This window comes from Gymnogyps californianus, chromosome 1 (genome assembly GCF_018139145.2).
Source record: "Gymnogyps californianus isolate 813 chromosome 1, ASM1813914v2, whole genome shotgun sequence".
NCBI lineage: Eukaryota > Metazoa > Chordata > Aves > Accipitriformes > Cathartidae > Gymnogyps > Gymnogyps californianus.
The window spans coordinates 152,466,951-152,484,738 of NC_059471.1; the positions used below are offsets into that span (position 1 = coordinate 152,466,951).

Sequence of the window (17,788 nt, forward strand, 5' to 3'; positions counted from 1 at the left end):
GCTGCTTTCACCGGCTCGAGACTTTCTTAAAAGCAAATCAGTTTTGTGATGTTTATAAGTGGTTTCTGTTCCTGGCTTATTTGCCAGATTCATTGAGCTCTGTTTATAGCTGCAAGGTTTCTATAGGATACTTCTATAAGTAAACATTGGCTCTAAGAATTATGTCTGTCATTGTTTTAGGAAGTAGGTGTACACTTTGGACTTATACTCAGCTTTTCATGTATAATGTTGCAATAATCCATTTAACTGATGCTTATGCTACATTTAATGTACAGAATTGGCTTCCAGAATTAAAGAATGTTTTCTTTTATTGCACCATCCAGTGAAAGGTTTGGATTTTTTCCATTTTGCAAATATGCAAACTGAATTTTTAAGAATACTATTGAAAATACTGCTTTACTTGTAAGTGAATGCATTTTTCAGGTCTGAGAAAAGTTCAGCTTAGGGTAAGTTAAATTAAAAGGTTTACCCAACCCTAACAGCTTAATATAAGACAGCAAATATTCTGAATTAAGTTTTCCAGAGAGAGATGGATGAAACAGATCTGTGGAAGGTTTCGGTTCAGAATGCTGGTCTCCCTCTGGAAGGCCCTCTGAAACTAAACAGAGGGAAGGGAGTCAGTGGCTGAGTGAGTTTGAGAGATTTGCTAGAGAAGGTTGGAGTAGATGCATGCAAATAGCTGTACCCCAGCTCTCCTGATTTCAGTGCTTGTGGGCATCTGATTTTTCTTGGGTACAAAGAATAGTTGTTTTAAAATCATTCTGTTGGCTCCTTGTCTGTTTTATAATCAGGTTTGAAGTTGCCCTTCTCCCTCTAGCTTTTGATAACCAAAAGGATGGGAATCATACCTTTCCTCCCACTCTCTATGTATCATCTTGCTGTATCCTGAGAAGAATCTCCATGTGGATGTAGGAAACTTTTTTCCCACCAATCTAGCTCTTAAGAGCTGTTTTCTAGGATTTGTAATGCGTATTCTTTTCCTGTAAATGTAACACTAAACCCTTATGGATTTTCAGAAAGCTCAGTGCGGTGCCATAACTACTATTTTCGGTATTACAACTCATCTTCCCTCTTGCCCTTTTGCTTCCTTTGTGTTATTTCAGTTTGCAGAGGTCTACGGTATACTTACATATAACAGTGGCAGTCTGAATGTCAAATATATTGGTGAAGCTGTGATCTTTGATTTTTTATTTTTTTTTTTTTTTGAGAGATCAAATATGTGAAGTACAAATATATTTGTATGTGCTTTAAGGTGGCATAGGTTATACTGTCACGGTATTTTCCAGGCAGTGTATTTCCCAGACTCCAGTTAGAAGTTGTATGAAAGCAGTTAATGCAGGAGTGGACTATGGTGCAGATACCTGGTTTGAAGGGTAAGAAAGAGTGAGCTTCTACCAGCCTGTGGAATAGCATATAGATACCTCCTAACGTTACCTTCTGTCATAGTTTAACCCCAGCCAGTAACTAAGCCCCACGCAGCGGCTTCCCCCTCCCCCTCCCAGTGGGGTGGGGAGGAGGAAAAAAAAGAAGTAAAACTTGTGGGTTGAGATAAGAGCAGTTTAGCAACTAAAGTAAAATGAAATACACTACTCACTAACAATAATAATAGAATAATAATAACTGTAATGAAAAGGAATATAACAAAAAAAAACCTCACCCAGGAAAACACAAGTGATGCACAATTCAGTTGCTCACCACCCGCTGACCGATGCCCGGGCAGCGATCCGCCCCTCCCGGCCAACTCCCCCCAGTTTATATACCGGACATGACGTTCCATGGTATGGAATAGCCCTTTGGCTAGTTCGAGTCAGCTGTCCTGGCCATGCTCCCTCCCAGTTTCTCGTGCACCTGCTTGCTGGCAGAGCATGGGAAACTGAAAAATCCTTACCTTAGGATGAGTGCTACTTAGCAACAACTAAAACATCAGTGTGTTATCAACATTATTCTCACACTAAATCCAAAACCCAGCACTGTACCAGCTACTGAGAAGAAAATTAACTCTATCCCAGCCAAAACCAGGACACCTTCTGAGAATAATGTAGGAGACCTACAGATATAGACAATGCACACAGAAAAGGTGACAGCAAGTAGTTCCAGTCTGTGTGGGTTTGAAATCGAATGGACAAATATCCCTGGACCCTCCTAAATAGTACCTGAGAGAAGCAGTGAGTTGCTTGCTGAAGCACTGGCTGCCTCCAGTCCAAAACAGAAAGAAATCCTTCCAGTGCTGACTGCTGGGACTGGATGAGGGGGGTATAGCACACCTGAAGGGACAGTGCCTATAGGAGGGTTATAAATTCACATGGCAGTTTATTCATTGCTATCACAGTGTACAATTGAGAGTGTGTCCAGGTGCCTGAGCAAAGCAGTTTTTCCAAGTACTAAAGGCCCATAACAAATATGGAAAATATGTAGAATGTACCTTTTCTGGAGCTTTGATTGTTTTGAAGACTGGAACTGTATAGATTTTTTTTTTGTAGTAGTAGTATTCACTATAGGAGGAAAGCATTGCTGAAAAACTGATTTCAAGCAATGTCATTTTGAAAGGTTCAATGATACTGTGACCCAAAAGTCAACAGAGACTTAAATGTTTTCATTAGTACCATCACTACACTTTGCTTTGTGACTGCAGCACCCCGAGTCTTATGTTAGTCTTTTACATGATAGGTGCTATAAACGGAGACAGTCTAATGGTTTACGTCAACACTTGTAAACCCAGTGAATTTGTTGAGTCTTTACTAAAAATTCAAAATAGTTATGGAATGTTCCTCTTCCCCATCTCTCCCCCCCTCCTCTGGGTTTATAATTATTATAAAACAAAAGGATTAAATTCCTTTAACATTAAGAGTTTGGAAATTTAGTGCCTGTGTGTTCCTTACAGTTTGACAGGCAATGCTTGACCTTGAGAAGGATAGGTAGTTAGCAAACACAATCTTTCCTTTAGATTGCCATTAAATATTTAACACATTGTGACTGCTCTTGCTTGCTTGTGAAAAAAGCCCTTTAAATCATGACCTGTCACTAAAAAAAAGAAAGAAAAAGAAGGGGAGGCAATAGCTGGGTTAGGTCATGTAAGGTGAAGAGGGATTGGAGTATTGCCAAACTTTGTATTATAAAAGAAATTAAATGTTTAGCCTTAAACAAATGTTATGTTTTAAGAGTAATTTCATAGGTTTTTTTTTTTTTGTGCTCTCTGTTTTGGAAAACTTTCTTCCCCAACATGCAAGCCATCCGCTTTTTTAAGTGAATATTTTGATACTCTTTCTTCTGATGCCAAAAACTGAGGCTCTAAGGAAAACAGTAAATATCGTATGGGAGTCAGCAACATTTTGTTGGGCTGCAGTTCTGTGAACAGCTCAAGTGATCCAGTGGGCAGTTGCAGCCAAAAGGCTGCCCAGTCCCTCCCTGGGACTTTCCCAGACTTTTTGTCTCATCCACGAGCCAATTCAGCTCACTCACACAGCACAAAACTCCTGTGGTAAAACCAGCATCCGCTTGCCTGCTAGCTGCAGGGGGTTACATTGGCCTAGAGAGAAACCCAACGAGTGTTAGAGCTGGTAAGAAGTGAGCAGTGGGAGCTACGGGGATGTGGAGGGATGGAGGGGATAAAACTTTCTCCTCTTGGTGGGGGGCTGTCTCGCTCTGTCTGGGGTAGCTGCAGTTTGGGTTTGAGCAGCCTTTGTTTGGTCTGTCCTGGGGCCTTCAAACATTTTCATTTTTAAAATGTTTGCAAAGTGAAAGGGTGCACATCCTTCAGATGTGTTGGACAAAACTTGAGCTATTACAAAATTATTTCTCTTCCTGAAATGTAGTTGGGTTTAATGTATTTTTACATTGCATGACTTTTTTTTTTTTTTAAAGCATTTCCTATCCATTTGCACACTTGAAGATAAATATTCATATGACTATTAAGCTTTTTGGAACAGTATGGTAAATATTCATCCAAGTCTGCATCAAAAATTATTTTAATTCTCCAACTTAAGAAGTTTTATGAAATGACATTTTAAATTCATCATACAGTTCTTTTTTTTTTTCTTTTTCTTTTTAAAAAAGTATATTTTAAATGGGGGTCTGGAAAAGAGAGGAGAGAGGACTATACAATAGAATAGTTCTAAATTTGTATCTCTCGGCCAGTTCATAGCATAAAATGTAAAACTGTTTCAATCTGTATAATGTTCAAGAGGCAACTGTACTGATGTGCAGGTCTGTTAATCTGGAGTGAATTCTGTGGACAGCGCAAACAGTCTCTGGCAATTTAGGGCTAAGGGATTTTTCCCATTTGGATTCCAGGTAACTCGTATTTGACTTCCTTCCGTAAGGATGATTATGAATTAATAAGTTAGTGTGAAATGGTGCTCTCTCTCTTGTTCCTTATGGACAATAGACAACGTAAAAGCTGGCATAATTATGGTAGGCTTTAAAGGGACTGGACAAGGAAGGTCCTTCTTGAATGATTTCACAGGAAGGCCCTAAATGTACTTAAACCAGGCTTTTTGTGGCTATTCTTCCTTTTTTTTTTTTTTTTTCCCCAACCAGGTCAAAAGCAGGAAGCACTTGAATTCTTGTGAAGTGTCCAGCTTTGGGTTCTTTATATTTCTGTTTTGGTGCAGTGAGCATTCCCAGGGAGCTGCTTGTTTTTCTGTGTTTCGTAGATGATGGTTGTTAATTACTTGGCAGGGAGACTGAAGTGCTTGGGGAGCCTGACAGCAGGCTGCCCCTGGCTTGGGGGAGGAAAGGCCTTCGACACCGAGCAGCCAGAGTGCTGCACAGCTGCACCGCTCGTGCTGCTGTAAGGGACGAGCAGCTGCGTGTTTCCCTCCATCCGCGCTTTGTTCTTTATCAAGTTCATAGTTTTATATTTACTTGTAATCTTTCACGTAACAGGGAGTAGTGCCTGGTAGCCTATTGTGATGCTATTGTGCAGTTAATACCCTGCAGCCTGTTCTTTAATTCAGGCATATTACTTTAAATTTCAAGCCATGCCTTTTTAGAGAATGGTTTTTTGAGACACACACACCCCCCCACCCCCCCCACCCCCATTTGCTCCAACCCCGTTGAGAAGTGATTCAACAGGATTAACATTATCTAGTGGCTACTTGCTTCTGGAAAAGGGAGTCTTGTCTTCCTTTCCTCATCAATAAATTTGCATCTTTGCCCGAGCTCCAGTACATCTAAGGTGAACGAATGAGTGAAACTGGCTGCTTTATTTTTTTGACAGGGTTACATTTCTGATGGCTTAACTTTCCCGGACTGCATCCTGGGGCTAAATGCATGCCAGCACTGATGCGCAGAAAGTGGTGGGAGCAGGCAGCCAGGAGGAGGGAGGGGAGTGGGTGGAACAACTCGTGTCTGTGATAGCTGGCTGCTGGATGGGCTTCGGGTTGTCAGACGCTGGCCAGACACACGGACTGCCTCAGCAGCTGGATGTGGGAAGCAGTTTCCATATATTAGTGATAATTTTATTGGCTTGTCTTGAATAATTGACTTCTGTTTGGATCTTTGGCTGTTCTGCATTTTGGATATATTACATTATGTATTTATATCTTTAAATTACTTGAATGCTGTCAGTGTGTATATTTATACAACTTCTGCTCAGATCTTCTGAAATAATAGATCAGTTACAGTTTCAACCTCCTGTAATTAGATTCCCCCGCCTTTGGGTCTGTGGGGTATTTTTTGTTTGTTTGTTTGTTTTAAACATCCTGTTTCTAAAACTGCTTCTCTTAGTCCTTTTATCAACAGAAGTAGCTGATTTCATGTCTCAAAGCATATGGATATGTTCTAAAATAGCTCTAAGTTGAGTTGAGATGAATATGAAATAACTGCACAGATAACTGGGCAGAGTAGGGGATTAAAATGTCAGTGACTGACTTGTTAGACAAGTCTTCTGAAGCAGTGTATGCCGAGCAAAATGGTGAAATTTGTAGTTAGATCAAATTTATCAATTTTTTTTTAAACTTGTTAGTATTTGTCTAAAAATCTAAACACACTGTTATTTCATAATGGCTTATCAATTATAGAAGGGGCGGTCTTTTTGTCGTTGTCTGAGGTATCACTGCACTTACCTAGTAAGTATATGTTAATATATCCTCTTGAATCGTTCCAGTGGTTTGTATGGGATACAACCAGCTGCATTTTTCCTTCACATGACCCCGGTAGTGCAGGTGCTGTCCTTAATATGAAGTTAGACTGTGCTGCCCAGCATGGTGTTATGCTGTTTTTCTTATATATGATAACAGGAAGAAAATAAATCATCTTAAGACTTGACAAATAAAGTGAAATAAACACATAGGGCTCGGTGCCACAACCCTTGCTCAGACAAGTGATTCTTCTGTGATCAGTGAGTCTGCTTATACAAATGGGGTGTCTTATTTAGTAAATAGGAGCTCATTGGGGCATTTAGAAAATGATGATTGCCATCTGTGCAAAGTATGCTGGTGTCAATTAAAAACTCAGTGAAAAAATTTCAGTGTTAAGTAATGTCCTGCCAGCCATCAACTAAGCACCATGCAGCTGCTTGCTCACTCCCCCCACCTAGTGGGATGGGGGAGAGAACTGAGGAAAAAAACCTACCTCGTGGGTTGAGATAAAGACAGTTTAATAGGACAGAAAGGAAGGAAAAATAATTATAATTATAATAATAAAATGACAATAATAATACTAAAAGAATTAGAATATACAAAACAAGTGATGCACAATGCAGTTGCTCACCACTCGCTGACAGATGCCCAGTTAGTTCCTGAGCAGCGATCCGCCCCTTCCAGCCAACTCCCCCCAGTTTATATACTGGGCATGATGTCATATGGTATGGAATATCCCTTTGGCCAGTTGGGGTCAGCTGTCCTGGCTGTGTCCCCTCCAAACTTCTTGTGCCCCTCCAGCCTTCTTGCAGGCTGGGCATGAGAAGCTGAAAAATTCTTGACTTAGTATAAACACTACTTAGCAATAACTAAAAACATCAGTGTATTATCAACGTTATTCTCATACTAAATCCAAAACACAGCACTATACCAGCTACTAGGAAGAAAATTAACTCTATCCCAACTGAAACCAGGACAGTAAAATAATAGTTGAGGGGACATTGCTCACCTCACACAGCTCTACAAAGAAAACTAAAAAGAAAAAATAGTTCAGGGAAAACTCGCTGGAGGTGCGTCCTGTTCATCTTTTCTTGTGCTAGGGTTCGTAATCAAAATGGCTATTAATGCAATAGGAACTCAAGAAAGCCACACAAACCTTACCCAACCCCTTCCTTTGTCAGACATGTAGGAAGCTGTAAAGGGCTTGTGGGGAGGGGAGGAAGTGGCCCTTGGATACAGGGCTCACCAACGTTCCCATGATCGCGACAGGGGAAGAGGTTGACATATGTAGTCACGATGCTCCCATGACTTTGTGAAATACGGCCATGTGAGAAGGAGGTCTTGAGCTGAAAGTTGCCATCATCTGTTACAGCACTGGCAAAAGGCTGTGCCGACAAGGAGGGAGGAATTACATGAAGTTACCTGGTGTAGAAATGAGACAATAACAGCAGGGTAGCTGACTTTGGTTACAAGATCAACTTACCCTGCCTTATCCTGGGGCGATGAAGCTGCTGCTACTTACTGTACCTGTTTTCTTTCTCAGTGTTTTTTTTTTTTTTTGTGGTAACCTTGTGGTTCTTAACTACATGAGGCTCATGGTACATGGCTTGTAGGGTCAGGAACTGTGGTCACCCTTAAGTATTGTAGATAGGCTTAATAAAAAGGAAGAAAAAATATTGTCCAAACCTGCTGAAAGTTATTGACATTATTTTATGAAAAACAAGCCATGAGAAGTCTCTAGAAGTAAAAGAACACTATTGCATATTTTCTCTTTAGATTTTGGGCTTGATAATACATGTTCAAAGACCAAAGTGAAAACAAGGGTTTGAGGGAATGTTTTGTAATATAGGAACTAAGTATGTGAAAGAGCAGTGCTTGGTTCTTGTAAACGGCACTTCTCCTACTCAGAGCTCTCCCTTCAATCATAGGTCTTTCTGGGCACATGGCTTTAACGTTGCTTATTTCTGTTCGTATAAGAAACCTCCATTATTCATTAAATAGTTGATGAACAACTGCCATCAGCAAAGCCATTGTCCCAGTGTGTATGAGTGTAGGTGACTCATAAGAACCTTAGTGTAAGAGATCCTGTGTTTTTGGCAGAGGACCTCAGTCATAAGCTGCTGCTTTCAAACCGCAAGCTGTGCATTGGCAGCCTATTCGAAATTAGCATTTTCCAGTCAAGGGAGTCACCAGCGTGCTTCAGCCACTGCGCTGGGTGGTTCTGCCTGCTCCCTCCAGCAGCCCTGCTGCCCTGTGGCGGGGGGAGCAGCAGTGGCAGGTTTCTGGAGGTCCTGCCAGCTGAAGCAGCTGCTCAGTCAGTAGCAAGGCCCGAAGGCTTGCTGCCTCCCCTCCCTACGATGGGGGAAGAGGTAGGAGTAGAAAGCCACAGCGGCAATGGCCAGGAGTAAGGTTGTCACACGTTATCTCCGTGACTGGCAGCCTTCGCAACCTGTCTCGTGAGCAGTGCTCTGTAATTCCACCCCTGTGGCTGTCGGCAACCCTCGAGCTCCTCTGTGCCTAAGCTGCCTCAGCATCGATTTCACCACCGGTCGCCTCCAAAAATTGGGTGATTAGTGAGCGGTGGCACTGCTGGACTGTAGATGACAGTATGAAAGCAGTGGTCCAGTAGGGGAAAGGTGTAGAAGATGGTGACTGCAGGGGGGCTTGTTCTCAGAAGGATCAAAACTGTGCCTTTTTAATACAGTTTTAAAAAGCTGTCCACTGTTCCTTTTTCTGTTTTATTTTACACGACTAGTTAACATTCATAGTATATACCACTTGGACTTCTACCAAATTAACTTTGATTTTAAAGACTCCACATGTTGAAGGTGGTTTTTTTACTTGCTTTGCGTTTCCTTTCCCCACGTTGTGTCTCCATATTCCTGACTCCAGAATGTGCCCTCTCTGATGAGGAATGTACTGTAATCAGTGCATGTTGCATGGACAAACCATAATTACTTCTAACGACATAGTTTTTGGGCTCAGTCTGGGGAAAAAGCCATTTGAAGTCCTGTACAGTGCTTTTTGTTTTATTGGAACAGCACCAGCAGTGCATGTTATATTATTGTGCTAATCCCAAATTTAGACAAATGTTGAAAGATAATCCCATTAATTGCTGACTTACTCATTTTAATGAGACTCACAGCAGATGCACAAGTCTACCTGCATGGAAATGACTATTAGATCAGAGCCAAAAGAACAAAGATCACAGCCAGACAGGACAACAGACTAAGGCACACTGAGTCTGTCTGCTGTAGCCAGTGTTGGCAGGACATTTGTAGTGAATGTGAAATTCACCATTCAGTCCTTTACTTTGCATGATATACAGTATACTGAGACTGAGATCAGGAGATTATTGATAAATCTTAATTTGTTAATATTTCAGTGCTTCCTGTTAAAGCTCAGACTTTATAATCTTGAAGCAGGTAACACATTTAAATGTGGTGGCATCCATAGCTGGTAACTTGGCAAACTGTAGCTCTGTAGCAGGTACTGTAAGATCTATATCAGTCTAAAAATGAAAGTTGCTGTGGGAAAGATGCATGGTTTCTTCCAACCAGAACAACTATAAAGCTTGACAAAACATAGAAAAGGCAACATTGAATGCTTGAGTCTCATGAATACCCACAAACCAAACCACTGCAGTAATGTCTCATCTTAAACCAAGCAGATACGGGTTTGTATCTACTTTGAATTGGATTCTATCACTGACACTCTGCATAACTCACCTTAGTTTATTAGAAATGAAATTATTTCAAAAGTCAAAGTTGTTTCTTTTCTTAGAATATCTTTTGTGTCTTGTGCACGGTTAAACCTGCTGAAGTTTCTTTTGGTTCTCCTTCTGTATTACTGCTCTGGGTGTTTTTACAAGTGCTTCACATACTTGGTGTTATGCATACCACAATTTGGAAACCTCTGCTCTGTGTTGCTATATAAGGTAGCATATCTTCCAAGAAGTTGAATATTTTCTAGTTCTTAGCAAGTATTGTGTAGCAAGTGTTTGGCCTGCCAGTTTTAAGTTCAGTATTGTTTCATCTGTTTAACTTCACCATCAGATGTAAGTGCATTCACTGGGGTCATTGAACTGAAAGAGCAGTATCAATACAGTTTTTGCTACCTACAATTTATACCTACCATGTTTACTTGAAGATTTGTCTACTCCGTGCAATAAATGGTATGAAAAGGAGGATAATATTTGTTTGGTAGTTCTAGGAATGTTCCCATGCAGTGAGAAATAATAGCCTTATATGCTTTACATCTTCATTATTCTGAGAAAGTGGTCTGCCTTCTTCTGGTGAACTTAGAATATTTTTGCCTGTGTCTGGAGAATAGCTTTGGAAGAAAAAACTCTACATTTTTGCATTTTGCCAGTGTATGTATCTGAACTAATCCTTCAGTAGAACCTGATCTGTGTCTTATGCTTTGCCAAGATTCCACTTTTCAAAGGTAATTCTAAACCTTCTGATATTTGCTTTTTATTTTTTTGGCCAGCACCTTCTTGCAGAAAGAAAACTAATTTCTTCAGCGAGACAGCCCTCCTGACTTCAGCAAAAGTTATTTTTTTCTATTTTACAGCATTGGGTTATCAACTGTTTGCAGTATTTGAGCAGCAGCTCACCACAGTAAAGGCTGACCTGATGTTTAACCTTTAGAGCTCATCTGCACGGAACATAATATCAGCGTGAAGTTTTTGTACTATTCTGCAGCTGCAGAGCATTCACAACTCTGCCACCACTGTGGTGGGAGAGGTGAAGATATATCAAAACACAAACGTGTAATTAGCCTGAGAGGATAGCATTTAGTAGAATTTGGAGGAAGGTAGATATTTTTTTTTTTCATGAGGGAAACTTGGACCTCCAGACTTCCTACTCTTTTCCTCCATACTCCTAATTTTCAGATAGTTTGGGCTTAGTCCAATTATTCTTAAAATGTGTTTGGGTATGCATCAGCAGTATAAGCCTCTTAGTTACATGTCGGTTCCTCTCACAAACAGGACAAACCTGTGAAGGGTAGGTACCAAGTTACTAGAAACTTAGTTTTGAGGGCAGGTTTGGACACAATTGTGGGCAAAATACATGACCTGATTTACTAGATTTCCTGCTCAGGCCTCAACAAATCTGTTGTTGTAACTGCCTGGGTGAGAGACCACTTTCTGCCTTCTTGTTTGTGCTCAGGAAGCTGCTCACTCTTGTCCTGGCCTTGCTACAGCTCCTGTAGTGCTTGGTGAGTAAGTGGATGGGTTGAATTAGTCTCCTGTAGTATCAGTGCTACTTAATGCTCTTCTGAACTGATCAAGAGATTGTATGGCTAGGTTACTGTGGCTAAACCAGTGCTTTGGTAGATAGACTATTAGCTGAACCTCCGTGTATGTCCAGGGATGAGTAGGAAGGGTGAAGCTTTGCATTGATCTTACATGAGAAGATCTAGCAGTAGAATGTCAAGACCACAACCATTATGGGAGATGTTCTTGGGACTTAACACACTAGGTATGCATAACTATGTAATTTTAAGAGAAGTAATTTTGAGACTTAAATTTTGCCTCCTGGCAGTCACAAGAGAATAACCCTTTTCCCATAGACTTTGGTTACATCCAGAAATGCTGCATTTCTTGCATTCAGAATGTATGATCAAGAGTGAGATCACAATGGCAGTAAAAATTAGACAGTGCTGGAACAGTATAGATGCACTATGTGCTATAAGCAGGACTGAAAATAAATATAACAGAAGACATAATGGTGTTGAGATTGTCTTCCTGAAGCTTATGGAACTGCCGATGGAAGACCTATCCAATACTAAAACATTAGTTTAACCTTTTGTGAATATAAATAAGCCATTTTTTTCATGTTACTGGCATTTCAAGCTGGCTGATTACGTTTGTCTAAATGTTCAGGGCTCCAAGTTATTTCTAATTAGAATGCTCTGAAAAAATAGATAATGCACTGCCTAGCTTCAAACATTCTTGCAGATGCAAGCATGTTTGCAAGCATTCTAGCTTCTCATTTCCTTGCAGATGATAAGCAAAATAATTGAGTGCTTATCAAATTTACAGTGTTTATTTCTCTTTTCTGTTAGTTATTTATTACCTCCATTTTCTCACTTACATTCTTGCCTGCCCCCATTTGAAATTTTTTTAAATCTTTCCCCACCTTTCTCTTTTCTTCAGTGTATTTAATCATCCCCGATTATAAGAGGTGGTGTTAATCATGTACTAGTGAACACAGTAACTGGCTGGTAGTGTTTTGTTGCGCATTGCATTTCTGACTTCAAGTAAAATTTCTCAGTTATTATAATGCATAGGAATAGCAGTAATACACAAGTGTTTCTTTAATCAGGTCAGAAATAATCACATTGGGAACCTACTTCAGCCCAGTAAAAGCTGCAGGTTTTTGCAGTATCTCTGACTTTTTGCATATCTAATGGGATTTTAAGTTGTACTTACAGGGCAACAACTGTATTTCTAAAAGGTAGGTTGTGTTACTGCTTACTTAAATGGACAGAATTGAGCAGCCCTACTGAAATGCATGCTGCTGATTGTGGAGCAAGTATTTGGTATTTTTGTAATGTGCTGAAAATTACGTGGTTTGGGCTTTTGTTATAATAAAGTTGCATACAATACACTAGATACAAGTCTGTGGTGAAAATTCCTGTATTTCTGCCACAATTTTCTTGTCTACGTCTCCTGGAAGGTAATATCTTTTACTGGCTAGAAAGCAGGGCTCAGATTTCCAGGGATGTTGAAGGATGCTTTTTATGCACAGAGTATGACTACTCAATTTTGTATAGAAGTATGGTGTGGCTAGATTTCCATTACCTTTTTCCATTCCAGTTTTATATGTGAAGAAAGCTGTTCATCCTGATGTGGCTATATTACTCTTCAAAACACATAGCTTGAGGATGTGACATGATTAACAGAATTACTAGTTTGAAATATAGGTTAAATGTCAGTAGCGTGTACATCTACAGCAAATACAGCTTCCAGACAGGATGGATAATTTGTGTAATGGCTTGTACAACAATAATGGATTTGAAGACTATCTGTTTCCCCGCACCCCTGAATTGAAGTGTGTGTGAAGGCGGAGCGTGTGTGAAGGCGGAGCACGTCTTGGGTCAGAACGCCTCTCGGATCTTTTGTTTTCCGTAAGCAGTTGCAAAAGATCCCGATACAGAGAAGCAATCTTCTCCGTTGTTTGTGTTACGGTTTTGTATTACAGTGGACAAGCTTTACAAAATAGCTTTTGCCCAGTGAATGCAACTAATATTTGCCAGTCTAGTGGGGGGGGACACGATGCTGACAACAAAATGGATTCTTAAGGCAGCCTAATGTTTTTGCATTAAAGGTTTGTTTTCAGCTGTTCCTGGTTTTGCTGAACTTTATATTAAGGCTGTGTGTGTGCACGTGTAAACCAAGTAGAATCTAAGTCGTAATATCTACTTGAGGACTGGGTTGTGTTTAAATGATTTCTTCAGGCAGATCTACAGAAGGGCTGCTGCTGAGAGGAGCTGTCTTGTCCCCTTCCAGCTGTATTCCTGGCTGTCCCCTTGTGCTAGCAGTAGTGCTGGGGTGGCCGTGAGGTCAAACCAATCTAAAATATACTCCAACTTTCAACTGCATCGTTTCTGCTGCTCATCTCACTGTGTGGTTGAACAAGTGCTGGTGCTGGCATAGGGGAAGGAGTAGCCAGAAGCAGAAGCTGGAGCAGATGGTGACAAGGAGGGAGGAGGAGTGGCAGACCACAGAGCTGCCCTGTTCTCAGCAGCAGCTCTGCATCTGCCTTGGCTTAAAGTGATCCTGAGTGATAACCCTAACGAGGAGTAAGTGCCTTGATAAAGTTGTGTGTGTAAAATAAGTTCCTATTCTGACCACAGCAGTACCTTGTTTTCTTAGGGAATCCTTTTAATAAATAAGGTACCATTCTGATGGAGATTTCCAGCCTTGGCCTGAACAGTTGACAGCAGCAATGCCCCTTACTGAGCTGCAGCTGGGGGGTTGGAGATTTGGAAGTGTAGTAGCTGTCAGATCTGCCGGCAAAATAGTTTTCAGAAAGCTCTAAGACTTCACACTTTCACCCTTATTGCAAAGTTATAAGAGTGAATCTGAATGTAGATTTATAAATTATGTGCAGTTACCTACTTGACTTGTGCATTGTACTGATCCTGCAGGAGTTACTCTTTCTTAAATTTGTTTCTGAATTGGGGATTCCCCAACTGGAGTGTAAACTGCTACAGTATGGTATGGGACTCTAGGAGAGGGAAATTCAGCCTGTCGGCTCTTTGATGGAGAAGACTTGCTGGCGTGACCCCCTGTACCATCACCTTGGTCTGTCTAAGAGCTTTCAGTACTCCCACCTCCATAGGAGAGACAGAAATGGCACTTAAGGTACCTTCTTAGGCATTGAGGAATGGTGTGGGACAGAGCTCCCACTGCTGTAGTACAATACAACTTTTGTGTATGGAGCAATACCCAAGGAAACAGAGCTGAGGAATTTCTGCGTAAGATCACAAATGTCTGAGAAGCTTCCGTACGTGGTGGGCCTCATTAGATTATCTGCATTGTTCTGGGGGACCAGCCACCTTTATGTTCTTGGGAGATCCCTTGCCAATTGAATGAAATGGAAGAGGGAAAGATGCCGTGTGGCAGCTGTGGGTGTCTTGCAGGTGTTGTGATCCGAGTACCGGTGCTTTGGTAGCATGGATTGTAGGTCTCACCGTGGACCTCTGCAAGTCTCCGTGTTTGTAGAGGCAGGTTCTAGGTGTAGAGCTACTTCAGTGTTTAAAAGGAAAAATAAGCTTCTAAGAAATAAAGCATAAATACTTGAAAATATTGTTGGAATCCACAAAATGTTGAAGAACCTTTAAGCGGCGTTGAGCAATAGCTACGGCGTCTGTTTCCGCTGTTGTTCTAAAAGCAGACTTGGCTGTTGCTAGGAATGGCTTGATATGATGGATTTTGCCATGGGAGAGGGAGATGGATTAGATCAGAGGATCCAGATCAGGGTGCAGACCAGTTGTTGTTCAGAAGACATCAGAGGATCACCTTATGAAATGGTTGAGTGGGTTTTGGATTTGCTTTTTTTTGGAAACATGCAAAGAAAACCCCACTCATGCTTGCATGTCTACTAGTACAAGCAAGCAAAGGTAAAATGCTGGCAAATAATAAATTGAAGTGTCGAAACTCTACCCTAGTCATTTTGTTAAAAATGAAAATAATTATGGCAACACTGCAATAAATGATAAATGGGTTTTCCTCCTTTCCCTTGCTCCTCCCCACAAAAGAGTTGTGGATTTTTTGGATTCAGAGATGAATGAATATTGACCTAAGTGAGTTCTCAAGGTCCTTCATATTATTTCAAGTTTTTGATTGTGTTTACAGAACCAATTGCTTTCACACCCCAAAACAAAAGTGCATGGTTTAGGCTTGTGTAATCACATTCTAATAAGTGCTTTTATTACAGTTTCCATTTTTGAATATGTTTTGCTTTATATTTTCTTCCAGCTTTCTTACCAATAGCAGCATATTGATCCTCTTAATCAGAATGAATTCCATTCTGCTAGGAAGAAATGAAATAGAAGAGTCAGCTGACTTGGTGCTTTACTCTTTTTTTTTTTTTTTTTTTTTTTTTTTTTTTTTTAAATACTTACAATAGGACCCCTTTCCTACAAAAAAGTTGCAATACAGTTAGCTCATTTTTGGATGCTACCTTCTGTAATAAAATAAACTTTTTGAATGTACAGCATTTTGTGAGCGCTTTGAATACAGAAATAGAATGGCTGAACAAAAATGCTGTTTTTTCTATAGTTCTTCTGTTGAACAAGCACATTGACAATTCAGATAGGAAAAAGTCTGTTAGAGATTGTAATCTTTCTATAGAAGAGCTTAGGCTAGTCATGGTGGAAGTCTTTTTTTATATCCAGCTCTTCAAGGTTTAAACAACATAATAAATTTCAGCAAAAGGCAAAGCGTGTTTTTAGGATGAGACAGTCCTAAAGGGAAGACGAGTATTCTAATTTTCTCTGTAGAGAAGTGTTAGCACTTAATAAATGTGTTTATACTCATTCTACCTTATATTTAATACTGTTTCTAACTCTTGGGTTTTTGTATGTATTTGTTTCTCAGGCAGCAGCATCTGTCCAAAGTCCTTAATATTGTCTAGATCTTGTACAGCGAATGCCACAACCAGGCTAGTTGAGCAGAATGCGCACAATGAAGCGGCTCAGGGAATAAATGGAAGTGTGCCAGTCAAACAGTCCCCACGTTCAGCTTCAAATCCAAAGCCACAAGGTAAGTAGTCTCAAATATTTTTGTTAGGGAAGTTGTTGTTCTCAGACTTTTTAAGAGAAATAAAGCACCTTGAAATAACTGCATTTGTCAGAAACAATAGTGGAGTAAAAGCTTGCTACTGAAATACAAATGTTCTGTAAATGCTTAATGAATCTGTAATTTCTGATAATATTTTGCTGAAAAAGGTTCTCAGAAGGAAAGTTGGACTTAGTAATATGTTACAAGCACATAGGTCTAGCTGCACTTTTATCTCAAATGTCTAGTAACTTGCTGTGCACTTACTGCCAGGCAGCAAGCACTAAATTCGTTCTCTGCCCAAGAAGTGGCTAGTAGGTAGAGATGGGACAATGCATGTAAGCCTATTGTTTGTATTAAACTATTGCCAGAGCTTATTTTTCAAAAGAATTACTGTATTTGAGTTGGAAGGGTTTGATACTATTTTTGAATTGGAGTGTTTGGCAGGCTGGCTTCGAGGGTGGGGGTGGTGGAGAAGATACTCAGGGTCTTTGGGGTTCTGGCGGAGCTCGAGAGGAGTCCTCCTGCAGGAGTATGTGGAAGGATGGGAACTTCGTGTTTGTGTAGTAACAGCTGACCAATAATGTCTGCAGAGCAGAAGTAGATTTCCCTTCTTTCTGTCCATAAATAGGATCTTCACTTTTAGAAGCTAAATAGGTCAACCTACATGTTGACTTTATATATCTAAACCTCAAACCATCTTTTTATGTGGTCTTCTCAGTAATATTGATGATTCTGCTGAGGTTGACCACAACAAAGAGTCAGTATGTTCTGGATATCTTGGATTCAAAGCGAATCTGGACTGATGTCTTTTAGGAGTGACATGCAATAGGAACTTCATTCATCTCAAAAGTTAAAAAAAAGAGTCAGTTTACAAGACTGGTATCATGATCCTGCTCAGTGAATTGGATTCTGAGACAGTGCTGATAAGACAGAAACTAGAATTACTTACAGAAAACTAGATCACATCTAAATCACATATAGAAACTAGAATCCCATAGAGTCATCACGTAGTGGATTTAACAATCTGTGTATCAATTAATGGGAAAATGCATCTTGAAGAATTTTACATCAGTCCTGAGTTCATCTTAGAGTTAAGGGGGGAAGAAATTTATTGGGGCGTCAAGAAAGTTTTGTTTACTTAGGGAGAATGAGAGTAAAATAAAGCTGTATTTTTTGTATTGTTTGTTTTTACAGAACTTTTGCCAGTATTGTTGACTAAACTAAGATGTTTTTATCAGTCATATATAAACATTACTTATCTGAGTAGTCTTTCTGCACCAGTTCCTAGGTCTCTGAAATGCATTCTCTGAAGCTAAGTTAACAAGAGAACATGTGTTCTTCCTAAGAAAAATATTTTAGAAATCTGTTCATGGATAAACAGAAATGGGCAATCAATAAAAAGATTTTAAGC

General features: G+C 40.1%; 1 protein-coding gene across 2 annotated transcripts in view; it reads left to right on the top strand.

Moving 5' to 3' along the window:
- The window catches only part of FGD4 (FYVE, RhoGEF and PH domain containing 4), a 114,077-nt gene that overhangs the window by 58,158 nt on the left and 38,131 nt on the right, over window positions 1-17,788 (top strand). For both annotated transcript variants that reach the window (XM_050895087.1, XM_050895098.1), the window contains one exon: window positions 16,195-16,359. In XM_050895087.1, the coding sequence (XP_050751044.1) occupies window positions 16,195-16,359 (165 nt within the window). The remainder of the gene's footprint in view (window positions 1-16,194; window positions 16,360-17,788) is intronic.